The following is a 20,669-nucleotide window of genomic DNA, read 5'->3' as shown; positions in this document are numbered from 1 at the left end:
AGAAAATATATCCGTTGAAGAAGCAAAATATGTTTGTTGACATTTTCTTATTTGAGAGAAAAAAGGAAAACCGGCTGAGCACGCAGCTCTTGATTAATCCTGGCACCAACCTTAAGCAATCACAACCGATCAACTCTCTAATGCTCTAAAAGTTTCATAAGTCTTCAAGTGTGTTAGAGTCTCAAAACTGTATTATAATACTACATATTATGTGTGAGTTTGTTGGCATTTTAAGTTGACATAATCCGTTTATGTTCAACAAATAGTGTGTTTAATGAGATCAAAAGAAGGTAGTAACTAAGTCCTGGCTATTCGACTGGGTTGTATACAGTGTTGTATTCAATCAAATCTTCTAGTGGATATCCTTATCAATGTTTGAGAAGAAGGGTGACGTAGGAGTTTTACTCCAAACATCCATAAACCTTGTGTTGTGTCTCTTCTTCCTTATTATCCTCTAAACTGATTATATGTTGCTTCAAATCGAAACAAACAGTTCTGCACTTGAACTCAGTTCAACAATTTGTGATGGTTTGCGTAGAATAGAAACGAGATAATCAATCTCTAACAGGGTTATTATCGAACAATGTGTGTGTAAGCGTTCAACGTTTTGAGACCTCTGTCTCCTTCGGCGATCCTGATCATAACAAATGGTATTAGAGCAAGTTGTTTCTACTCTCAAGCAACTAGATATCAGCATGTTTAACGTCAACAATGCTCCAATATTCGGAAGTGAAGACTTCATCGATTGAAAGCTACTAATGCAAGTGTACCTAGTTACACTAGATGATGACATGATGTATGTCATATCTTATGGTCCAATAAAGATTAACAAGGAAAGAAGCGAGTGGACAAATGATGACAAAAGGAAGAACAATCTTGACAACCTAGCCAAAAACGCCATCTACAACACCTTGGACAGAAACACGTTCGCAAAAATTAGAGCATGCTCTATTACAAAAGAAGTATGGGAGAAAATCATCCAACTTAACGAGGGAAACAAGCGAACCAAGGAAAAACAAATCATGGTGGCCACTCAGAAAATTGAAAATGTCAAGATGCGTCATGGAGAAACCATGAAAGAATTTAGTGATCGTTTCACAAGCATTGTGAATGAACTTTTTATTCTGGGAAAGACCTATGCAAACAAAGAGACAATCGTCAAAGTGCTAACAACTCTTCCCAGCGCTTGGGATGTTAAAATAACGGTGATGAGAGAATCCAGAAGTCTTCAAAAGATGCAGTTGCATGACGTTTTTGAAGAACTGAAAGCTTATGAGTTTGAGATGAACTCAAGAAATGAAGATGAGTACTCAACTTTAACAGTGACAAGAGCTCTAGTGTCCTCTGTGGAACCAACAGCCCCAGTACCTATCAAGTCAGTCGAGCAGTTCAGAGATGACGCAATGTCCTTGAGTATCAAGAAGTTAGGCAAATTCATGAACAAGAATTAACCCAACAATTCCTACAACAACAACTATTCTAATGGTAATAAAGCTAACATTTGCTATTTTAATTATGATACCTTAGGTCTTTACAAGTCGGAGTGTCAGAAACCAAGAACAGATGACAAAAAGCCAACCGATCAGAAACCAAGGGAGGATTATCAACCATCCAAACACAATAACGAGGTCCAGAAAGCCTTGCTAGCTGATGATGGCGAAAGCAAGTGGGCTCAAAACGATTCAGATAGTGACAATGAAGAAGTCAGATGCTTCATGACAAATGATGAAGAGGTATTCGACTTTGCCTCTAAGGAGTTCACCCGAGAAGATCTGATTATTGCACTCAATGACATAGTTATTGAGTACAAGAATCTGTCTAATCTCGTATCAACTCAGCCAGATAACCAAACTGGTAGAACACTCGAACTAACCTATGAGAATGAAAGGCTCAAGGAGAAAGTTCAAGTGTTGACTAAGGAAAATGAAAGAATGAACTACGTGATTGCTGCATGGACTAAATATGGGGATGAAGTTAATCAGATGACAAGACATCAAAGGCCTGCCAACTGCAAGTTTGGTTTAGGCTACGATAACAGTAACTCAGACAAGTCATGCGAAATGTCGAAACCCAAGAAAGACAAATTTCCCTTTATAAGTTTTGTCAAGAGTACTTCAATCGACACTAAAGCTAGTCATGATACAGATGAGTTAGAAATAAAAAAGCAATTGAAATAAGTTGAGCCAACTAACTAGTCACAGTGGCTTAGTCCTGAGAGAATGAAAGTCAGCCAGTCGGCTGGACATGAACAAGAGAAACGTCCAAAAAGGTACTGTCAAAACTCATTTTCAAAACACTATGACTCATCTAGAGGTAGACAAGGAGATGTCAAGCCTAATGTATATAAAATTATTAAGACAAGCACTGGGAGAACCATCAAAGTATGACAAGTATGGATTCCCAAGGGACTAATTAACCGTGGACCCAATTAAATGTGGGTACCAAAAGGTTTAAATAATATTATCTTGTAGGGTCAACAAGTAAGATGCTTGGAAGATTCGCAATATTACTTAGACAGTGGATGTTCAAGGCACATGAATGGAAACATTGTTAACCGATATTTTGAAAGAATATGGTTCAAGGATCACTTTCGGTGATAACTCTAAGGGTAAGGCTGTGGGAAAGGGTAAGATTGTCCATGGAAACTTACCCTTTCCCACAGCCTTACCCTTAGAGTTATCACCGAAAGTGTTACTTGTTGAAAACTTATGTCATAATTTGCTTAGTATAAGTCAAATGTGAAACATATGATACATTGTTGAATTTCATAAACAAGCATGTCTAGTTAAGAATCAATAGGGAAGGATCGGAAATATGATAGGATCGGCTATCGATAGAGACGGGGGTCTGGCTAAGGATGAAGGCTTATGAAAAACAGTTTGAAAGAAATCCTGTTAGGGATTTGATTCGCTTTCTATTCTATGCGAACTTGTGTAAACACTTGAAACAGATTCAAGGCGGAATTATTTACTTGGGTTTGAAGCACAAGATGAAATATGAAAAGATGACAGAAATGAAGAACACAATAGTTTGTTTATAGATGTTCGGAGAAACTCTCCTACGTCACCCCTTCTTTCAACTACCGGAAAGATTCACTATAAGATGATGAGAATCAAATACAGTTTACACACACTTAGCTCACTATTGAACAGAACACCTTCTGTTCAATTACAAGATGAAGAATATCACTCAGCTAAATGTGTTTTGATTCTAGCTCTCTCTCTCGATTCATACACAGTACAATCAGAAAGAAGCTTCACAGAATAAGTTTAGTAAGCAAGAAGATTGAGTAGTTTCTCTCTCTACAAAATCAGATTGCTTATTCATTTGAGTTGGTAATGCGCCGAATATTCCATCAGGGATGTACCTGCAAAACGGCTAATGCGCTGAATATTCCATCAGGGATATACCTGCAAAACGGGTAATGTGAGGAAAATTCTCTTATGTGGCATTCCTTGATTGGATGCATATAGATTTTGTACTAATCTTCACAAGAAAGTGGAGCAGAAGTAGGGTACAACTATAGCACGTGGGTAGGAGAAATGCTAGATTCAAGTGTACTACTTAAACTGAGCATTAAACGTATTTCAGTTAGACGGATTGTGAAAATCAGTCTAATGAAATAGGTCATCTCCTTCTAATGAAAAACGTCTATTAGACCGCCTGGTCTAATAGAATTAGACTTGCGTCTAATTACAATAACCATTAGACTGGCACGTCTAACTCCACTGAGTTAGACTGGCACGTCTAATTCCGGTTCTACCTCAGACTTGTGTGAAGGAGTTAGACGCACGTCTAACTTTCACTAATTAGACTACCCGTTTAATTATTCAATAACCATTAGACCGGCACGTCTAACTCCACTGAGTTAGACTACACGTCTAATTCCGGTTCTACCTCAGACTTATCTAAAGGAGTTAGACGCACGTCTAACTTTCACTAATTAGACCACACGTCTAATTATTCAATAACAATTAGACCGGCACGTCTAACTCCACTGAGTTAGACTGACACGTCTAATTCCGGTTCTACCTCACACTTGTCTGAAGGAGTTAGACGCACGTCTAACTTTCACTAATTAGACTACCCGTCTAATTATTCAATAACCATTAGACCGGCACGTCTAACTCCACTGAGTTAGATTACACATCTAATTCCGGTTCTACCTCAGACTTGTCTGAAGGAGTTAGACGCACGTCTAACTTTCACATCAATTAGACTACTCGTCTAATTCCGAATATCAATTAGACTACCCATCTAATTACAAATATATTAGACTACACGTCTAACTCCGATGAGTTAGACTGTATGTCTAATTCCATTAGACTCACGTCTAATTCCGTGTATTCATTAGACCATCCGTCTAAATCTTTACACATCTATTAGACTTACACGTCTAACTCCGATGAGTTAGACTGTACGTCTAATTCCATTAGACTTACGTCTAATTCCGTGTATTCATTAGACCATCCGTCTAATTCTTTACACATCTATTAGACTTACACATCTAACTCCGATGAGTTAGATTGTACTTCTAATTCCATTAGACTTACGTCTAATTCCGTGTAACTATTAGACCGTCCGTCTAATTACACGTCTAATAGACTGCACGTCTAACTCCGATGAGTTAGACTGTGCGTCTAATTTTATGCGAATGAAAATCAACATCGGTCTAATGACCCTCATTAGATCTGAGTCTAATAATGTATTGTCTCAATACACCTATATCAACACTCCAAAGTTATTTCATCATCAAAATATCAGAGGTTAAATTATTTCAACACTTAGTCGAAATAATTTGACCCAACAATTTCCCCCTTTTGATGAAGAAATTGCCGACATGCATACCTATATCAAAACATGCATCCATCAAATAAATAAACAAACACCTTGTTCACTTACATCATTCATAAAAAAACCAGTATTCGAAAAATCATCAAGAAACCATGTTCAATAAACTTAAGTAGAGTAAAAGAAGAGAGATCATTGTTCTTCCCTTTTAACTCGAGGATCGGTTGGACTCAACTCTTGCCCGGGAAGCATGTTCATGAAATGAGGATAGCCGCGACCACCACGACCGCCTGCACTTGATCTTCCTCCACGTTCAGCAACACTGGCACGTCCACCTTGATCAACATTTGATAGCTTACTCCGGCCACCACCACTTCTTCCTCCACGCTCTGCACCGCTTCGACCACCACCTCTCTTGGTTGGCCTAGAATTGTCGTCAAAATTTGGAGCTCGCCTGGATCTTGTCCCGGTTGCCACACCATCATTTCTTCTGCTTGACTCACCTTGAATTGGTCGAGGTTGAGCACCTTCAGCATTGCCTAAAGAATCCTCTTTTGCTTGAAACTTCCTGGAAATGGTGTCAGTAAATTCCTGACGTTCATTGTCGTTCCTTCTCATGCAGCCCTGCATTTCTACCATTTGATTCTTCACCAGACATAATTCCTCCATTGTTTCATTGTGGCGTTCATCGTTGATATGCCTCTCAATGTCAAATAACTCACTTTGATGGCTGAAGAGATCCTTTTCAAACTTTGAAAAGTTTACATTAGCAATGTGGGTCTCATAAGTGTTCTTCTTCAAGGTTTTATCCAGCTTAGAGAGGATCTTGAAGATATTACCAAAATTCACTCTTTCCTCTTCCCTTGAATTCATTGACTGACACATAGTCTTCTGAATTGAGGAGATCATAGACCTCATAGATCTTAGCACTTTATTTCCTCCAGCAGATGACTCTTCGTGAGACGACACTTCTTCAGACTCTACTGCCATACTTTGAATAGGCTCAAAGTTTGTATGAACTTGCAAGGATTGCTCCGGCTGATTTATTTCAGCATCCTTAGCAGCTTTTTCTCGTGCCTCTTCTTCAATTTCTTTTTCCGCTCTTTCAAATCTTTCAAGCAAGTTTCTAGAGTAGTGGCGAGTAATGTTGATGTTTTCGTGAATAATTCCCACAACGCCATCGGGAAATAAGCGGGTCTTCACAAACGTTGGTGGTTGTTCCTGTTCCTCCTCAGATGAGGAACTTTCTTCTTCATTGTCTTTCTCTTTTGAGGGTTCCCCCTCAGTTCTTACAGTTTCTGGCTGAGTGACCTCGACCAGTTTTTCTTCAACAACCTTTGTCGCAACAGGGGTTAACGTCACTTCTTCTTTAATGGGAGCTTTCAAAGCCTCCTCAGTCACATCTTCTATGATGACTTCTTCATTATTTGTCTCAAGAGCTTGTTCAGGCTCTTGAACATTCACATCTCCTTCTTCTTCATTCGGAAGTCCTTAGACAGGATGATCTAGAATGCGTCTCTCTTCGGCAGAAAGATTCCCATATTCGATCAGGAGAGTATCATCTAGCTCATCATTATCTGCATCTTGAATGCCCATAGCTTCTTCTTCGTTGAGAGGTTCTGCGCTAGAGCAATCGGCACCATGAATGTTTCCACCAGTTCTCTTTTATTTAGAGCTTCACTCACATCTGAAGTTCTAGCCCATTTCAAGACTTTCTTTTCATTTTCCACCCTCTTCTTCCAATCTTTTGCTATGGCAGCGTTAGATAGAGAGTCGTTGTACTTGGAGGACAGCCTCTTCATGGACTAGGAATCATAGATTTCCAACTTTTCAGTAGAAAGAACTTTCACTTGATCTAGAATAAGGTCAACGATGCCTCTTGCTTCAGATACCTTCTCAGGAGCTTGAGTTGCAATGGATTTTCCTTTTCAAACAACCTCTACGTGTTTTGGAGCTGGTCTAGGTTCACCAATCACAATTCCTTTTGTTCTTTTTCTGGACCGCAACAGTTCAAAGGAAGATTGAGATTTCAAGCAGAACTCAACAGGAAGCTCTCTACAAACAATCTTTCCGACCACCAAGGAATCTTTGGGAGCAAGAATATTGGGTTCACCAACAACAAGGGTAAGAACAACACCTTGTTCTGGTTGCGACGACTCTGTAGCACCGGCGGCTACATGATTACATTGCATAACAAAAGACTCAGCCCTGTCAATAGTTTCATCATTTGGACCGGCTGACTCAACAGCAGGCCCTTCAGTAGATTCTCTCAAAGGAGAGAAAACAGATTCAGCTTGTTCCACTTCGGGAACGTCAAATTTTGGCATTGCAGCCAAAGATTTAGAAGACTTTACCTTAGCAGATTTAGACGCGCGGGACGCCTTTGTCTTCTTCTCCTTTGAGGCACAGGACCTCGAAGGTTTCCTCAAATAGGTTGAGGGAGTAGATAACGATGTCATAGGGGTTGCAGCAAGTACGCCTGGACCTTGCTTCACCCTTGAATCAATGGATCCTGAGTCCTTCCGATTTGGACTTTTCTTACTGGAGGAACTGGCCTCCGATTCGTTCACAGTTCTGGTTCTCTTTGCCCCTGTTCAAAGAACAGAAGCAGAAGGCTTTGATCGAGTGGAAGACTTTCCACCGGTCTGGAGGCACCAGATGCAGATTCAAGGTTTCTCTTCAACCTCGTCAGCGTGCTAGCCACCGTAAGAGCAGTAAATACTCTTGGAGAGTTGATCTGCGCCGGTTCACCAACGGGAACCGCCCAAATACTTCAACAAGTGACTCAGTTGAGCCGCATATGTGATACTCTCCTTATTCGTCTGACTGATAGAATAACACAAATTCTATAAAAGGGTATGAGCCCAGTTTACCTGGATCCCTTTAGAAATAGCACACATATAGTCAAAACGGTCTTGACTATAGAGATGAAAGGAGCCAGATTTCCCTTGCAACGCCTTCGCCACCACGTCGTTTAGAAGCATGAAGTGGGGTTTGATTACCTTCTTGTATCCATTCACATGGATCTTAGAGCCGTCTGCAGAGAAAGTTGACTTCATCTCCTCCATGATTTCTGAAGAGAGCACCAAATCGAACAGATGACGCTCCGTCGGAAGTTCAAAGAACTCCGCATATACTGCTTCATCAAAAGAAATCTCCGTCCCGTTAACGGTTGCTACGATGGAATCATCCACCAAAACTACCGTCTTGAAGAACTCGCGAACTTCGTCTTCATAGAAGATAAACGGTCCGCCCAGATACTTCCTTAACCCAGAATATTCTAGGGTTTGGAACATCTTCACCACCTCTGGTTGATCAAAAGAATACATCGATAGAAAATCCACCTACAGAGTACACTGACCGAGAGTGATTTTCTTCACCATTTTTGAGAGAATGTGAATCGACACGATATTTCAGAGAGATTTAGTGAAAGAAATGCAAGAAAGTTAAGGTTCTTAGAGATTTGTGAGATTGAAAGTTTTAAAATCATGTAGTAATGTCCTTATGTAGATGAAAAATGGAGATAAATAATAACCGTCTATTCTAGGGGTATGGCCCATTAATAAATGTTAGACGTCCTTTTTCAAGAAATCATCATTAAAAATGAGGGTATATCAGTCATTTTCTCTAAACTTGATAGACACGTGTCTTCATGTTATTAAGAGATGATTGTATAATATTTTGAGCGGGAAAAGCAGATGGCTCTCAACGTGGGACAGTTGTCCTTGATTAGTCTAATCGACACATAACTAGACGTTTTTCTTACTTCACAAATCCAATATAACACAGCGTCTATTAGACAGATGAGTGTATTACACGCATACGTCTAATTCCGTGTTTATAATAAATCCGTCTAATGTTTATTAGACGCGTACGTCTAATTCCGCATAAACACCACATATTAGACGTGTGTTTATTAGATGTGAGCATCTTTTTGCTCAAGACGTAAAAACGTCTGACGTCTATTAGACGTGTCCGTCTAATTGCGTAGGTATAACACCTCAACATATAGACTTAGATGTATGGATTATGAGCAAAAATACGTCTAAGTACATACTGTTTCTTTTAGACACCCTTGTCTAGTTAGACCGATTAAGGATATTCGTCTAGAGAGTATCTTTAATTCCAAATAAATTTTTATTCTCATAAATAGTATGGACATTAGAGTTTTATAAACAACTTTTGTGGTCCAAAGACCAAAAACATTTTTAACAAATAAAAACATTTATTCTTCTAGAATGGCAAGAGCCATTATTGATCTTTCAAGCTGTGTACTCAGAGGAGTACTCTTCTAGCTTCTTTCCTGCTATCCTCCTGCATCACCTACAAAATAAACTATTTACACATTTGGTACCCAGACTTAATTGAGTCCTCGATCAATTAGTCCCTTAGGAATCCATATTTGAGATATTCTAATGGATTTCCTATTTTGTGTTGTGATTAATGCATAAGATTTTGACTTAGCAGATGACTTCCTGCTAGCCACTGATCCTTTAACTTTTGAAGAAGATTTTCTTTTAAAATTCCTTGACTTAGAGTCAGGTTTTAAAATACCAGACTTATTAGCTTTTTCTAGCTTATTCTTGAGCCAGTTAATAGTTGGTGGAACATAATCTATTTCATTTTTGAAAGCAACTTCTTCATGAATAGGATCAGATTCAATGTTAGTCATGCTTCCTTTGACAAAACTTATTGGCTTAAGTTTGTCATTTGGCTTTGACTTTTTGCAAGACAGGTTAGGATCATTGTTATCAAATCTCAATCCGGATCTAGATCCAGCAGGTTTCAACATGCTGATCTGATATTTGACAGCATCACCGGACCTTGTCCATGCACAGACAGCATAGTTAAGCCTTTTGTTTTCAGATGAAAGAGTTTGAATCTGTTCCTTGAGCATCTCATTTTCAGATGAGATCTCTTCAATTTTCTTTTCAAAAACATGTGACTCTTCCTCTTTAGACAGATTTGGTTCATTTAAATCTGATGAGGATATAGTTTCATTTAGAGATTCTGCTAGCTTTCTGTACTCGATGACCATGTCATCTATTGCAGCTACCAGTTGTTCCCTTGAAAACCTTTCGGAAGAGAAATCAAATACCTCAGTCTCCTGAGTTCCTTCCTCATCTTCTCTGGCCATGAAGCATGCCACGTCTTCTTCATCACTTTCATTGGATGAGAAGTACGAGCCACGGCTGCTTCCTCTATTCTTTCCGTCACCAGCCATAAGAGCCTTCAGCTCTTTTCCATCTTCTTTGGCATCTTCATGCTTTGGCTTCCGGCATTCCGATGCATAATGACCTTTAATACTACAGTTAAAACAAGTAACATTAGCTTTAGATTTTTTATTATCATTTGAATTTGAAGAGTTTGAGTTAGAGTTGCTCTTCTTCATGAAGTCGCCAAACTTCTTCACGAAGAGAGACATGGCATCACTGCTCAGCTGCTGAGCTGCCATCTTCACGTCCGGAGCGGTTGGTGGCTCTTCAACAGTCACCAGCGCCTTAGCAATAATAACGGACGAGGGTTGATCTTCTTCCATCCTACAGTTCAGCTCGAACTCATAGGCCTTGAAATTAGCGAAGAGATCAAAGAGAGAGATCTTGTTCAAATCTTTGGATTCTCTCATCGCCATAGTCTTTATGTCCCATTCTCTTGGAAGAGCACGCATGACCTTGATAGCAAGTTCCCGGTTGCTATAAGTCTTGCCTAGAATGGACAGAGATGAGACGATCTTGCTAAATCTGGTGTCGAAATCGTTCATTGTTTCACCAGGACGCATTTTGAAGTTGTCAAGCTGTTGAGTAGCAACCATGATCTTGTTTTCCTTGGTTTGCTCGTTGCCCTCACACAGTTGAGAAAGTCTGTCCCAGAACTCTTTGGCAGTGTCACATTCGATGATGTAGTTGAACATACTGTCATTGAGAGATCTGTACAAAACATCAAGAGCCATGTTGTTGAGGTTGTTCTGCCTCTTTTCATCAGCAGTCCAATTGGCCTTTTCCTTATCAATCTTTATAGGACCTTCTATGACAACACTCCACATGTCATCATGAAGAGAAAAGAGGTGAGCACAAACTCTTTTCTTCCAAACAATGTAGTTTTCACGAGAGAAGGTTGGAATGGCTGTAGCACTGACATCTTTGGGTATGTTCGACATATTTCAGGAAATGCTTGAGAATAGAAACAAGGCTCTTATATCAATTTATAGGATCGGCTTTATCGATAGAGACGAGGGTCTGGCTAAGGATGAAGGCTTATGAAAAATAGTTTGAAAGAAATCCTGTTAGGGATTTGATTCGCTTTCTATTCTACGCAAACTTGTGTAAACACTTGAAACGGATTCAAGGCGTAATTGTTTACTTGGGTTTGAAACACAAGATGAAATATGAAAAGATGACAGAAATGAAGAACACAACAGTTTGTTTATGGATGTTCGGAGAAACTCTCCTACGTCACCCCTTCTTCCAACCACCGGAAGGATTCACTATAAGATGATGAGAATCAAATACAGTTTACACACACTTAGCTTACTATTGAACAGAATACTTTCTGTTCAATTACAAGATGAAGAATATCACTCAGCTAAAGGTGTTTTGATTCTAGCTCTCTCTCTCTCTCGATTCACACACAGTACAATCAGAAAGAAACTTCACAGAATAAGTTTAGTAAGCAAGATGATTGAGTAGTTTCTCTCTCTGCAAAATCAGATTGCTTGTTCGTTTGACTTGGTAATGCTTGAAAACCGATGCTTCGTTCATTTAACTTGCGTCTAATTACAATAACCATTAGACTGGCATGTCTAACTCCACTGAGTTAGACTGGCACGTCTAATTCCGGTTCTACCTCAGACTTGTCTGAAGGAGTTAGACGCACGTCTAACTTTCACTAATTAGACTACCCGTCTAATTATTCAATAACCATTAGACTGGCACATCTAACTCCACTGAGTTAGACTACACGTCTAATTCAGGTTCTACCTCAGACTTGTCTTAAGGAGTTAGACGCACGTCTAACTTTCACTAATTAGACCACACGTCTAATTATTCAATAACCATTAGACCGACACGTCTAAATCCACTAAGTTAGACTGACACGTCTAATTCTAGTTCTATCTCAGACTTTTCTGAAAGAGTTAGATGCACGTCTAACTTTCACTAATTAGACTACCCGTCTAATTATTCAATAACCATTAGACCGGCACGTCTAACTCCACTGAGTTAGACTGCACGTCTAATTCCGGTTCTACCTCAGACTTGTCTGAAGGAGTTAGACGCACGTCTAACTTTCACATCAATTAGACTACTCGTCTAATTCCAAATATCAATTAGACTACCCGTCTAATTACAAATATATTAGACTACACGTCTAACTCCGATGAGTTAGACTGTACGTCTAATTCCATTAGACTCACGTCTAATTCTGTGTATTAATTAGACCATCCGTCTAATTCTTTACACATCTATTAGACTTACACGTCTAACTCCGATGAGTTAGACTGTACGTCTAATTCCATTAGACTTACATCTAATTCAGTGTATTCATTAGACCATCCGTCTAATTCTTTACATATCTATTAGACTTACACGTTTAACTCCAATGAGTTAGACTGTACGTCTAATTCCATTAGACTTACATCTAATTCCGTGCAACTATTAGACCGTCTGTCTAATTACACGTCTAATAGACTGCACGTCTAACTCCGATGAGTTAGACTGTGCGTCAAATTTTATGCGAATGAAAATCAACATCGGTCTAATGACCCTCATTAGATCCGAGTCTAATAATGTATTGTCTCAATACACCTGTATCAACCCTCCAAAGTTATTTCATCATCAAAATATCAGAGGTTAAATTATTTCAACACTTAGTCGAAATAATTTGACCCAACAAAATATTTATAAAGTAAACTGGAAAAATAAATTTGAGAACTCTATTTGCATGATTGCTAAAAACGACCATAACTGACTTTGGCATGAAAGATTAATTCATTTGAATTTTAAAACAATCAATTCTATTTGTACTAAAGAGCTAGTTGAAGCTATCCCTAATATGAAGTTTTCAACAAACATGGTTTGCTCTGCTTGCCAAATGGGCAAACAAATCAAATCAACCTTCAAAAGTAAAGGAAATATCCAATCTAAAAGATGTTTAGAACTTTTACATATGGATCTTTTCGGCCCGGTTAAAGTAACCAACTTAGGAAAAATGAACTACACCTTAGTCATTATTGATGATTACTATAGGTGTACTTGGGTTATTTTCTTAGTTTCCAAAGATCTAGCAACACCAAATTTAATTAAAATGCTTAAAAGAGTACTGAGAAATAATTGGTCGGTCAGAAAGCATTTCAGGACTGAACCTTAAATGGAATAAAAATCATCCTCCAGAGCTAATCATAGGTAACCCCTCTACGCCTATTGGGACCAGACATCAATTGTTAGAAGAATATACAAACTCTTCTTTCATCTCACAGATTGAACCTAAGAAGGTTAACGAGGCACTACTTTATCCAGATTGGATCTTAGCAATGCCAGAGGAACTAAACAAATTTGAAAGAAGCAAAGTATGGCATCTAGTTCCAAGACCAGCTAATCAATCTGTCATTGGAACTAGATGGGTCTTTCGAAATAAACTCAATGAAGATGGTTTGGTCATGAGGAACAAGGTTACACTAGTGGCCTAAGGTTACAAATAGGAAGAAGGCATTGACTTCGAGGAGTCATTTTCTCTTGTTACCAGACTTGAAGCTATTTGAATATTTTTAGAGTTTACTACTTTCAAAAACATTAAAGTTTTTCAAATGGACATTTAGAGTTCTTTCCTTAACGCTATAATTAATGAAGAAGTTTATGTTGAACAACCCCCTGGTTTTAAAAATCCTAAATTGATTAGTCATGTCTATAGATTGGATAAGACACTTTATGGTCTTAAACAATCTCCTAAAACATGGTATGATACACTTACAATGTTCTTATTTGATCATGATTTCACCATAGGATCTATAGATAAGACATTATTTAAATTTGAGAAAGACGAACATATTTTACTAATACAAATTTATGTGGATGATATTATCTTTGGATCAACTAATCCCAAGTTGTGTGAGAAATTTTCTAAGTTAATGACAGATAAGTTTGAGATGAGCATGATGAGGGAGCTGAGTTTCTTCTTGGGCCTTCATGTTCGCAATCTTGAAGGAGCCACATTCATCAATCAGGAGAAGTATACAAAGGATTTGTTAAAGATGTTTTGCATGGAAAGTTGTTCTACCCTCATAACACCAATGAGTTCCTAGATTAAACTTTATAAGGATGAAGATGGTCAAAATGTTGACATCACTGCCTATCGTGGAATTATTGGCTTTCTTCTTTACCTAACAGCAAGACGACCGGATATTCTGTTTGCGGTTGGAGTTTGGGGAAGATTTCAGGTCAATCCTAAGCAATCTCATTATGTTGCTGATAAGAGAATATTAAAATACCTTAAGGGAACTGAAAATGTGGGACTGTTGTATCCGAAGGATTCCAATTTCAATTTAATAAGTTATTCTGATGCATATTATGCAAAATGTAAAGTGGACAAAAAGAGTACCATGGAACTTGAAAGTTTCTAGGTGACCAGATTGTCTCCTGGAACAGGAAAAAACAAATATCTATTGAAACTAAAACAGCAGAAGGAGAGTATCTTGCAGCCGACAGTTATTGTGCTCAACTTCTTTGGATTCAGCAACAGTTGAAGGATTTCAGAATTCAAGATGAGGAGTCCCTGATCTTAGGTGAAAACATCAGCGCTATTGCCATAATGTACAACTTGGTGTTTCACTCGAGAACCAAGCATATTGATATCTGGCATCACTTCATTCGGGACCATGTGACGTAGAAGCATATTTGGCTAGAATATGTGTCAACCGACCAGTAAGTGGTCGACATATTTACCAAGCCACTCCAAGAGACTAAATTTTTTTACTTTAGAAATATCTTAGGACTTGCTGATATTAACTGAACTCTTTTAAAAATATCGGCATGCATTTAGGGATAACCTGTCCTTCTTTATCAAAATTGTTTTATATATATTCTTATAAAAATTGGGCATGTATTGAGGGAGAAGCGGTTGCATCTCATAGATATCTATGTCAAAATATTTTTTAAAAATACCATACACAAATTTAGGGAGTAGCCTTCGCTTTTCATAATATTTTTAACTACAATAATTTCATGAAATATGTGTGCATAAAAATAGAAGGGAAGTAAATGATCAAATAGATAAAACCGGATGGCTCTCTCCCTTTGAAACCAATCAAATCATTCTATCGAAACAAGTGTAAATAAAACCGAATGGCTTAAATAAAATGGAAATAAAGCCGATTGGTTATTTAACTGAACAACTATCGCCCGGTGAAATTTCCGGCTGCATGCAGAAGCAATTTTTCTTCAGGCCGAAATAACCAATCCCTTGAATATCGAATTTGATGATAGCCGATCGGTTATTTACATGAAATATTTCGATAGTTTCATCTTCCAATCAAAATAGGACAGTTGGCTAGTGTTTATCATTATTTGTTTAAATTATTCCTTCTCAGAAATCATACAGTCATACCTCAAAGAACGTGAAGACTTGTGTTTCTCATTGTTCAAACAGATGACTAATATTTATACAACGGTTACTTTTATAACTAATGTAACGGTCCTTTTTCTTTGACCAATAGAATTTAGGATGAATCCTGAAGAATAAATCTCTCTATTTAATGATGCCTTTAATAAGTGAAACTCACACATCCAAAGCCTTCTAAATTCTCTAAGAGAATCTAACTATATCATTCCTCGCTCTTGAGACGTCTTACAATGAAAAGAATATTTTTTCCCTTTCCTAAAAGATCAAAATAAATGCATCCGGCTTTTGTTCGTAACACTCTCCTCGTCGATTTTAAATTTGTTCTGTCCATTGGAGACGAAGAAATCGTCTTCATGTTCAAATCTCTAGAAAACACAGGATTATTAATTTTTCTTGAGGATCATCATGTTATCTATGATGATATAGTGTATGAATTTTTCGAAAATTCTAGGGTGATTCACGACACACTCATCCTATCTAAAGTTCAAGGAAAATAATTTATATTCGATGAAGAAGATCTTCCACGAAGCTGCGAACTTCCAACAGAAGGCTTTTCTGATTTTTCTTCCTCAAGTGAAATCATCGATGAAATGTCACGTTACTTTTCACATTCCTCCAATCCTGTCGAAACCCATGGAGCCAAATCCCTCCTAAAACCGAATACTAGATTCTTAGTGATATCATTGGAAAATCTATTCTGGCCAAGGACTCCACCAATATCTATTCCAAGAAAGCCTTTCAAATGATGGTAGTCATCACGAGAGGCATTTCTATAAACTGGTGATCTTCGACAACCTGAAGAAAATGATCTCTTTAAAGAAAATGCTGAACGTGTATGCATCTCAACTAAGTGGTCTCTTCTTTGATATTGACGTCTACATCGGTCTAGGAGTCGGACCTACTCCATCACAACTTCTAACAGACAAAAGAGTCTATTCATACATCGATAGGGTAGAAAAGGCGATAATTAAGAAGGAAATGATATTAGGATCTCAAGTCAGTAGATCTAGTGTTAATTTTCCTTCTTCTATCAAAATTACATTTGGGAAAATGTGAACCGGTCATTTTGTAACATGAATCGGTCATTCTATATTTTGAATCATCTATTTAACTACTTATTAATTAAATCATGGTTTATTAAAAATGATATGTATTAAATAATTGTTATAAATAAAATTAAAGCATCTAATTTAATTTATAATAGTTATAATATATCTATGACTTAAAATCATAATGAACTCTTCTTGGGAATATGCTTATTTTCAAAAGGGCACCAATTTTTCCTCATTTGATAAAGTGTGGATAACCAGTTCAGTACCCTCATGTATCGGTTTTTGAAATAACCAGTATCTTCCTCATTTATAGGCAATGCATGCCAGAATTTGGGGTCACAATCTGCATACCCTAAAACTTCTTTATTTCTTCCTACCCTCTCTCTAGAACTCATTTATTCATTCTCTTACATTTCTTTAAATTCATAAACATGGCTAAGTATAATGCGCTGTTTACTCACATCATGTAGATAAACTTCGACTCCATTTATAAATCTGGAAACATTGAGATGCAACAAATACTCCAATCTCTTGAGGATTCTGACCTAAGACACTTTCTGGAAGGCCCTTCTATCTATTACCCTAAAGTTGTCCGGGCATTCTTTGATTCTGCAAAACTGGTGGAAGGATCTATCGTCGCCAAGGTGAACGGTGTGGAGATCACTATTACCAAATAACTGTTTGCCGAGGTCTTGAGACTTCCAACCATGGATCGGGGTTTCTCTAAAGCATTATCTCCCACTGCCTTATCTAACCTATAGTCTATGTTCTCCGATACCGACGTTCCGGTGTTATTTAATAAAGTCACAAGCGTAGTAGTGCGGGGCTAATACTACTTTTAGCCTACAAGTCAAGAAGATGCATAATGGTAATTTGATTTCCGTTGAGCGTTAGCGGAAAAAAGAAACACCTAAAGTGTGAATATCGCGGTCTATGTGATATTGCCGCTAAAGCACTACAGGGAAGGGGCAGAAACTTCGATTGCATAACCCAATCAAAGTTTGAAATGATGGGTTCTATCATTAGGGGCGATAGAATCAATTGGGGTTAATCTTGTATAACACTTTATGCAAAATGGTGTCTCACCATACCAAACGAAGTCTCGGTTTCGCAATACATATAGGATGTATTCTGACACATCTGAACGTTCATACCGGTCCAGGTACTCCATTAAAATCCAGCAAAATCATAACGGTTGTTTATAGTGGTCGCTATATTACCAGGATAAACAAAGCTAAGGAATCTAACTCTAAGGCATCTGGATAACAATCAAGTAGAGGAAAGACTGCCAATGTGAAGACGGAAGGAGAAAGGTTAGTGGGCAGTTCGAAAAGTATCAATCCCTCCAACCGTGCTGCATCAGCAAAGAGACTTAGATCAGCCATACAATATACCGCTAGTACCACCAGCTTTGCTAGAACAAGACTAGGAGAAACAAATGAAATTACATCTTCACGAAAGAAGCCTAGGTCCGAGGTAAAAAATCCTACTCCACCTCATTTTGATGCTGCGCCTATTGCTCAAACTCAGAAGGAGGGTTCGGCCCTTCCTGCCACTAAGATTTAGCCTACGATTTTAGAGGATCAATCGGTAGAAATTGATATCCCAAACAAGGTGGTTGACCCTTCTGAAACCATCCGGTTAGATGAAACCGATCGTGTAAATGTTGTATCTGAAACCGATCAGTCCATTATGTCTGAAACTGATTAGTCAAACATGTTAAAAATCGGCCTGCCAGAGGAAGCTACAACCATTCTAATCAATGTTGATCATGCTTCTTAGAAGGAGATTCCAACTATAGTTATGGGCACTTCAATTACTGATGATCAGACCATAAAGAACCCATTCTGATTCTAACATTTCCATCGAGAATTTTGCACAATGTGCTTTCTCCAAATGAATATACTCTAAGAAGGTCTCTAGTTGAATCCATTTCTTTATTTTCTATCATGAGAACGACAAGGAAACTTGAAATCAAAGAACCGGTCTCAGAATCTATACAAGAGGAAGTCGTCGAGCCAGGCAAAGGTAAACCAGACAAAGGCATCGCCCCTCCTCCTGATTCGCCTCTTGATGTTACTCCAGAAGCACAAACATCCATTTGAAGCTGATGCTATGTTAAAAATAAATGTTTTTAACTCTTGATTGAATCTCATATTAGAAACAAATTTTAGTAAATATTCCCGAATTTAGCAAAAGATGTGAAATGGTCTAAACTTTTGGAATTGGAGAAATCGGTCTTCTCCATCACCCAAACAAGGACTGTCGTCGCGGCTCTCAAAAGAAGTGAGTTCGTCGAAGCCTATGCAAGGGACCGTGCGAATTTTCCTACTATCAAAGCATTCCAAATGAACTATAATCCTACTTCTACCACAGAAAAAACATATACAGAAGTAATTAATCATCTTAATGGCCTATTGGAGAAGTATGTATCAACTACCCTAAAATATGTGGATGGGGTGAAACCTCTGAAGACTCAGGTATTCCTCCTCCCCGAACTGATTTAAAATATGACGACCAGAATGAGCCTCTAGATTTCATTGAAGAGATGCTCCTCCTCAAGGCGAAACTCAAATCATACGAACCAAGAAAATATCGGTTGAAGAAGGAGGAAAATCACAGCGAATATGCATAAGCTCTAAAGAACGAGAACTCTTTGATGGATATGAAATACGGGGACGGCGGGTTAAAGAACAATATTGGGGTATGTCAAGACAGACATGAGAACAAATTGCAGAAAGGAAAAAAATACATAGACTGGCGAAGAAGAATCCTGTCTACTAGGGTCAACCTTTGATGAAGATGTAAACGAGGACAGGCAGAATACAACAAATTCCAATCTGCGGATGACAAGGGTCATGCGTCTCCTCATCAAATTGAGAATCCTGAGCCGACCGAAAATGAAATTCCTCCCCTAGAACAACCACTATTTGAAGAGGAAATTGAAGCTTCACATGCAAAGAAGCCGACCCCTGCTTGTTCTGGTAAGTCTACTAAATCTAAATGAGTATCGGATCATAGTCATAAGAACAGGGATGAAAACGTTGAAGAACCGGCCCATCCTGAAATGTCTCTCCAAGTTAGCTCACATCACGCTCGAACTATCGAAGCCATTCCCCTTGTATCCCATGCATTAACTCGATCCAATCCGAGGAAGTACACATGTAAGACATCCGTTAGATTGTCATGGAGGTGTTTGGCCCGTGGCAAGAGTCAATTCATAATCGACTAGATCAAATGGAGAGAATGCACGCTATGTTTTCTAATGAACAAAGCATAGAACTAACAAGGTTGAGGTAGGAGATGCGACAGGAACTAGGAAAAATCACACATATGCTTACTATATCTCTCACTGTTCAAACGGAGACCAAGGTTTTAGTTGAATTTTTTACCTCTCAAGACATGGAAATGGTTAGATCTACAAATGCTGCTGACACTGAAAAATTGAGAGAACATGAAGAAGCAACTCGACGAATTTAAGAGGAGGAAAATGCAAATGATGAAGCTGCTAAAAAGGCTAAGGCTGTCAAACAAAAAAATATGAGAAACAAACTAGGGTAGTGGCGGATGAAATGACACTATCTCAATATAGGACTAAAGAGGTGAGCTCTCGACTTCAACCTAAAACATCTCAATTGGAAGTTCCACGTAGCGCCTGGTCAAATCGAAGGCTGCACCAGGGTGATGGCTCTACCATTGAAGAATATCCTACTCCATCAAGGGGAAGGAGTCATGGAGGTGTTAACGGAGAGCCACCTAGTACCTTCATGCCCGGGCTACGAATGGATATGGCAAAGAGAGTTGCGGAAGCTAAAAAGAAAAGAGGGAGACACTAAAATTTTTCTTTTATTTGTGCTCTTCCCTTTACGCTTTTAAACTCAAAGTTTTTTCGGTTGAACATCTAATTTCTTTTACTAACAGTACTTGTCATTTTGTCTATCAAACAAAAATGTCTCATGATAATTCTTCTTCTATTAATTGCTGGTTTTGATAAATTTTTAAATAAAAATATCAAAAAGGAGAAATTGCTAGGGAATAGATGAGGAAGAGATCAATGATTTTGAAAATTTAACTGGCTTTGATAATTTTTTCTAAACAATCAAAGAGGGAGAAATTGTTAGATTAAAATGATAATTAACTTAGCATAATCAACCAACGATTACAAAATTACAAAGTTTTGAATATTTAGATTAAATAATCAAAAAGGGAGAAATT

General features: G+C 38.2%; 1 protein-coding gene across 1 annotated transcript; it reads left to right on the top strand.

The window, feature by feature from the left end:
- Positions 1-758: 758 nt before the first annotated feature.
- On the top strand, positions 759-2,177 carry LOC124935061. Its single transcript, XM_047475523.1, has 2 exons — positions 759-1,428; positions 1,528-2,177. Exons 1-2 carry the CDS (start codon positions 759-761, stop codon positions 2,175-2,177), a joined length of 1,320 nt encoding a protein of 439 aa, XP_047331479.1.
- Positions 2,178-20,669: the final 18,492 nt, after the last annotated feature.

The sequence above is a fragment of the Impatiens glandulifera genome, chromosome 4, assembly GCF_907164915.1.
Source record: "Impatiens glandulifera chromosome 4, dImpGla2.1, whole genome shotgun sequence".
NCBI classification, from domain to species: Eukaryota; Viridiplantae; Streptophyta; class Magnoliopsida; order Ericales; family Balsaminaceae; genus Impatiens; species Impatiens glandulifera.
Note: the sequence above shows the minus strand (reverse complement) of the source record. Positions and strands in the feature narration are given on the sequence as shown.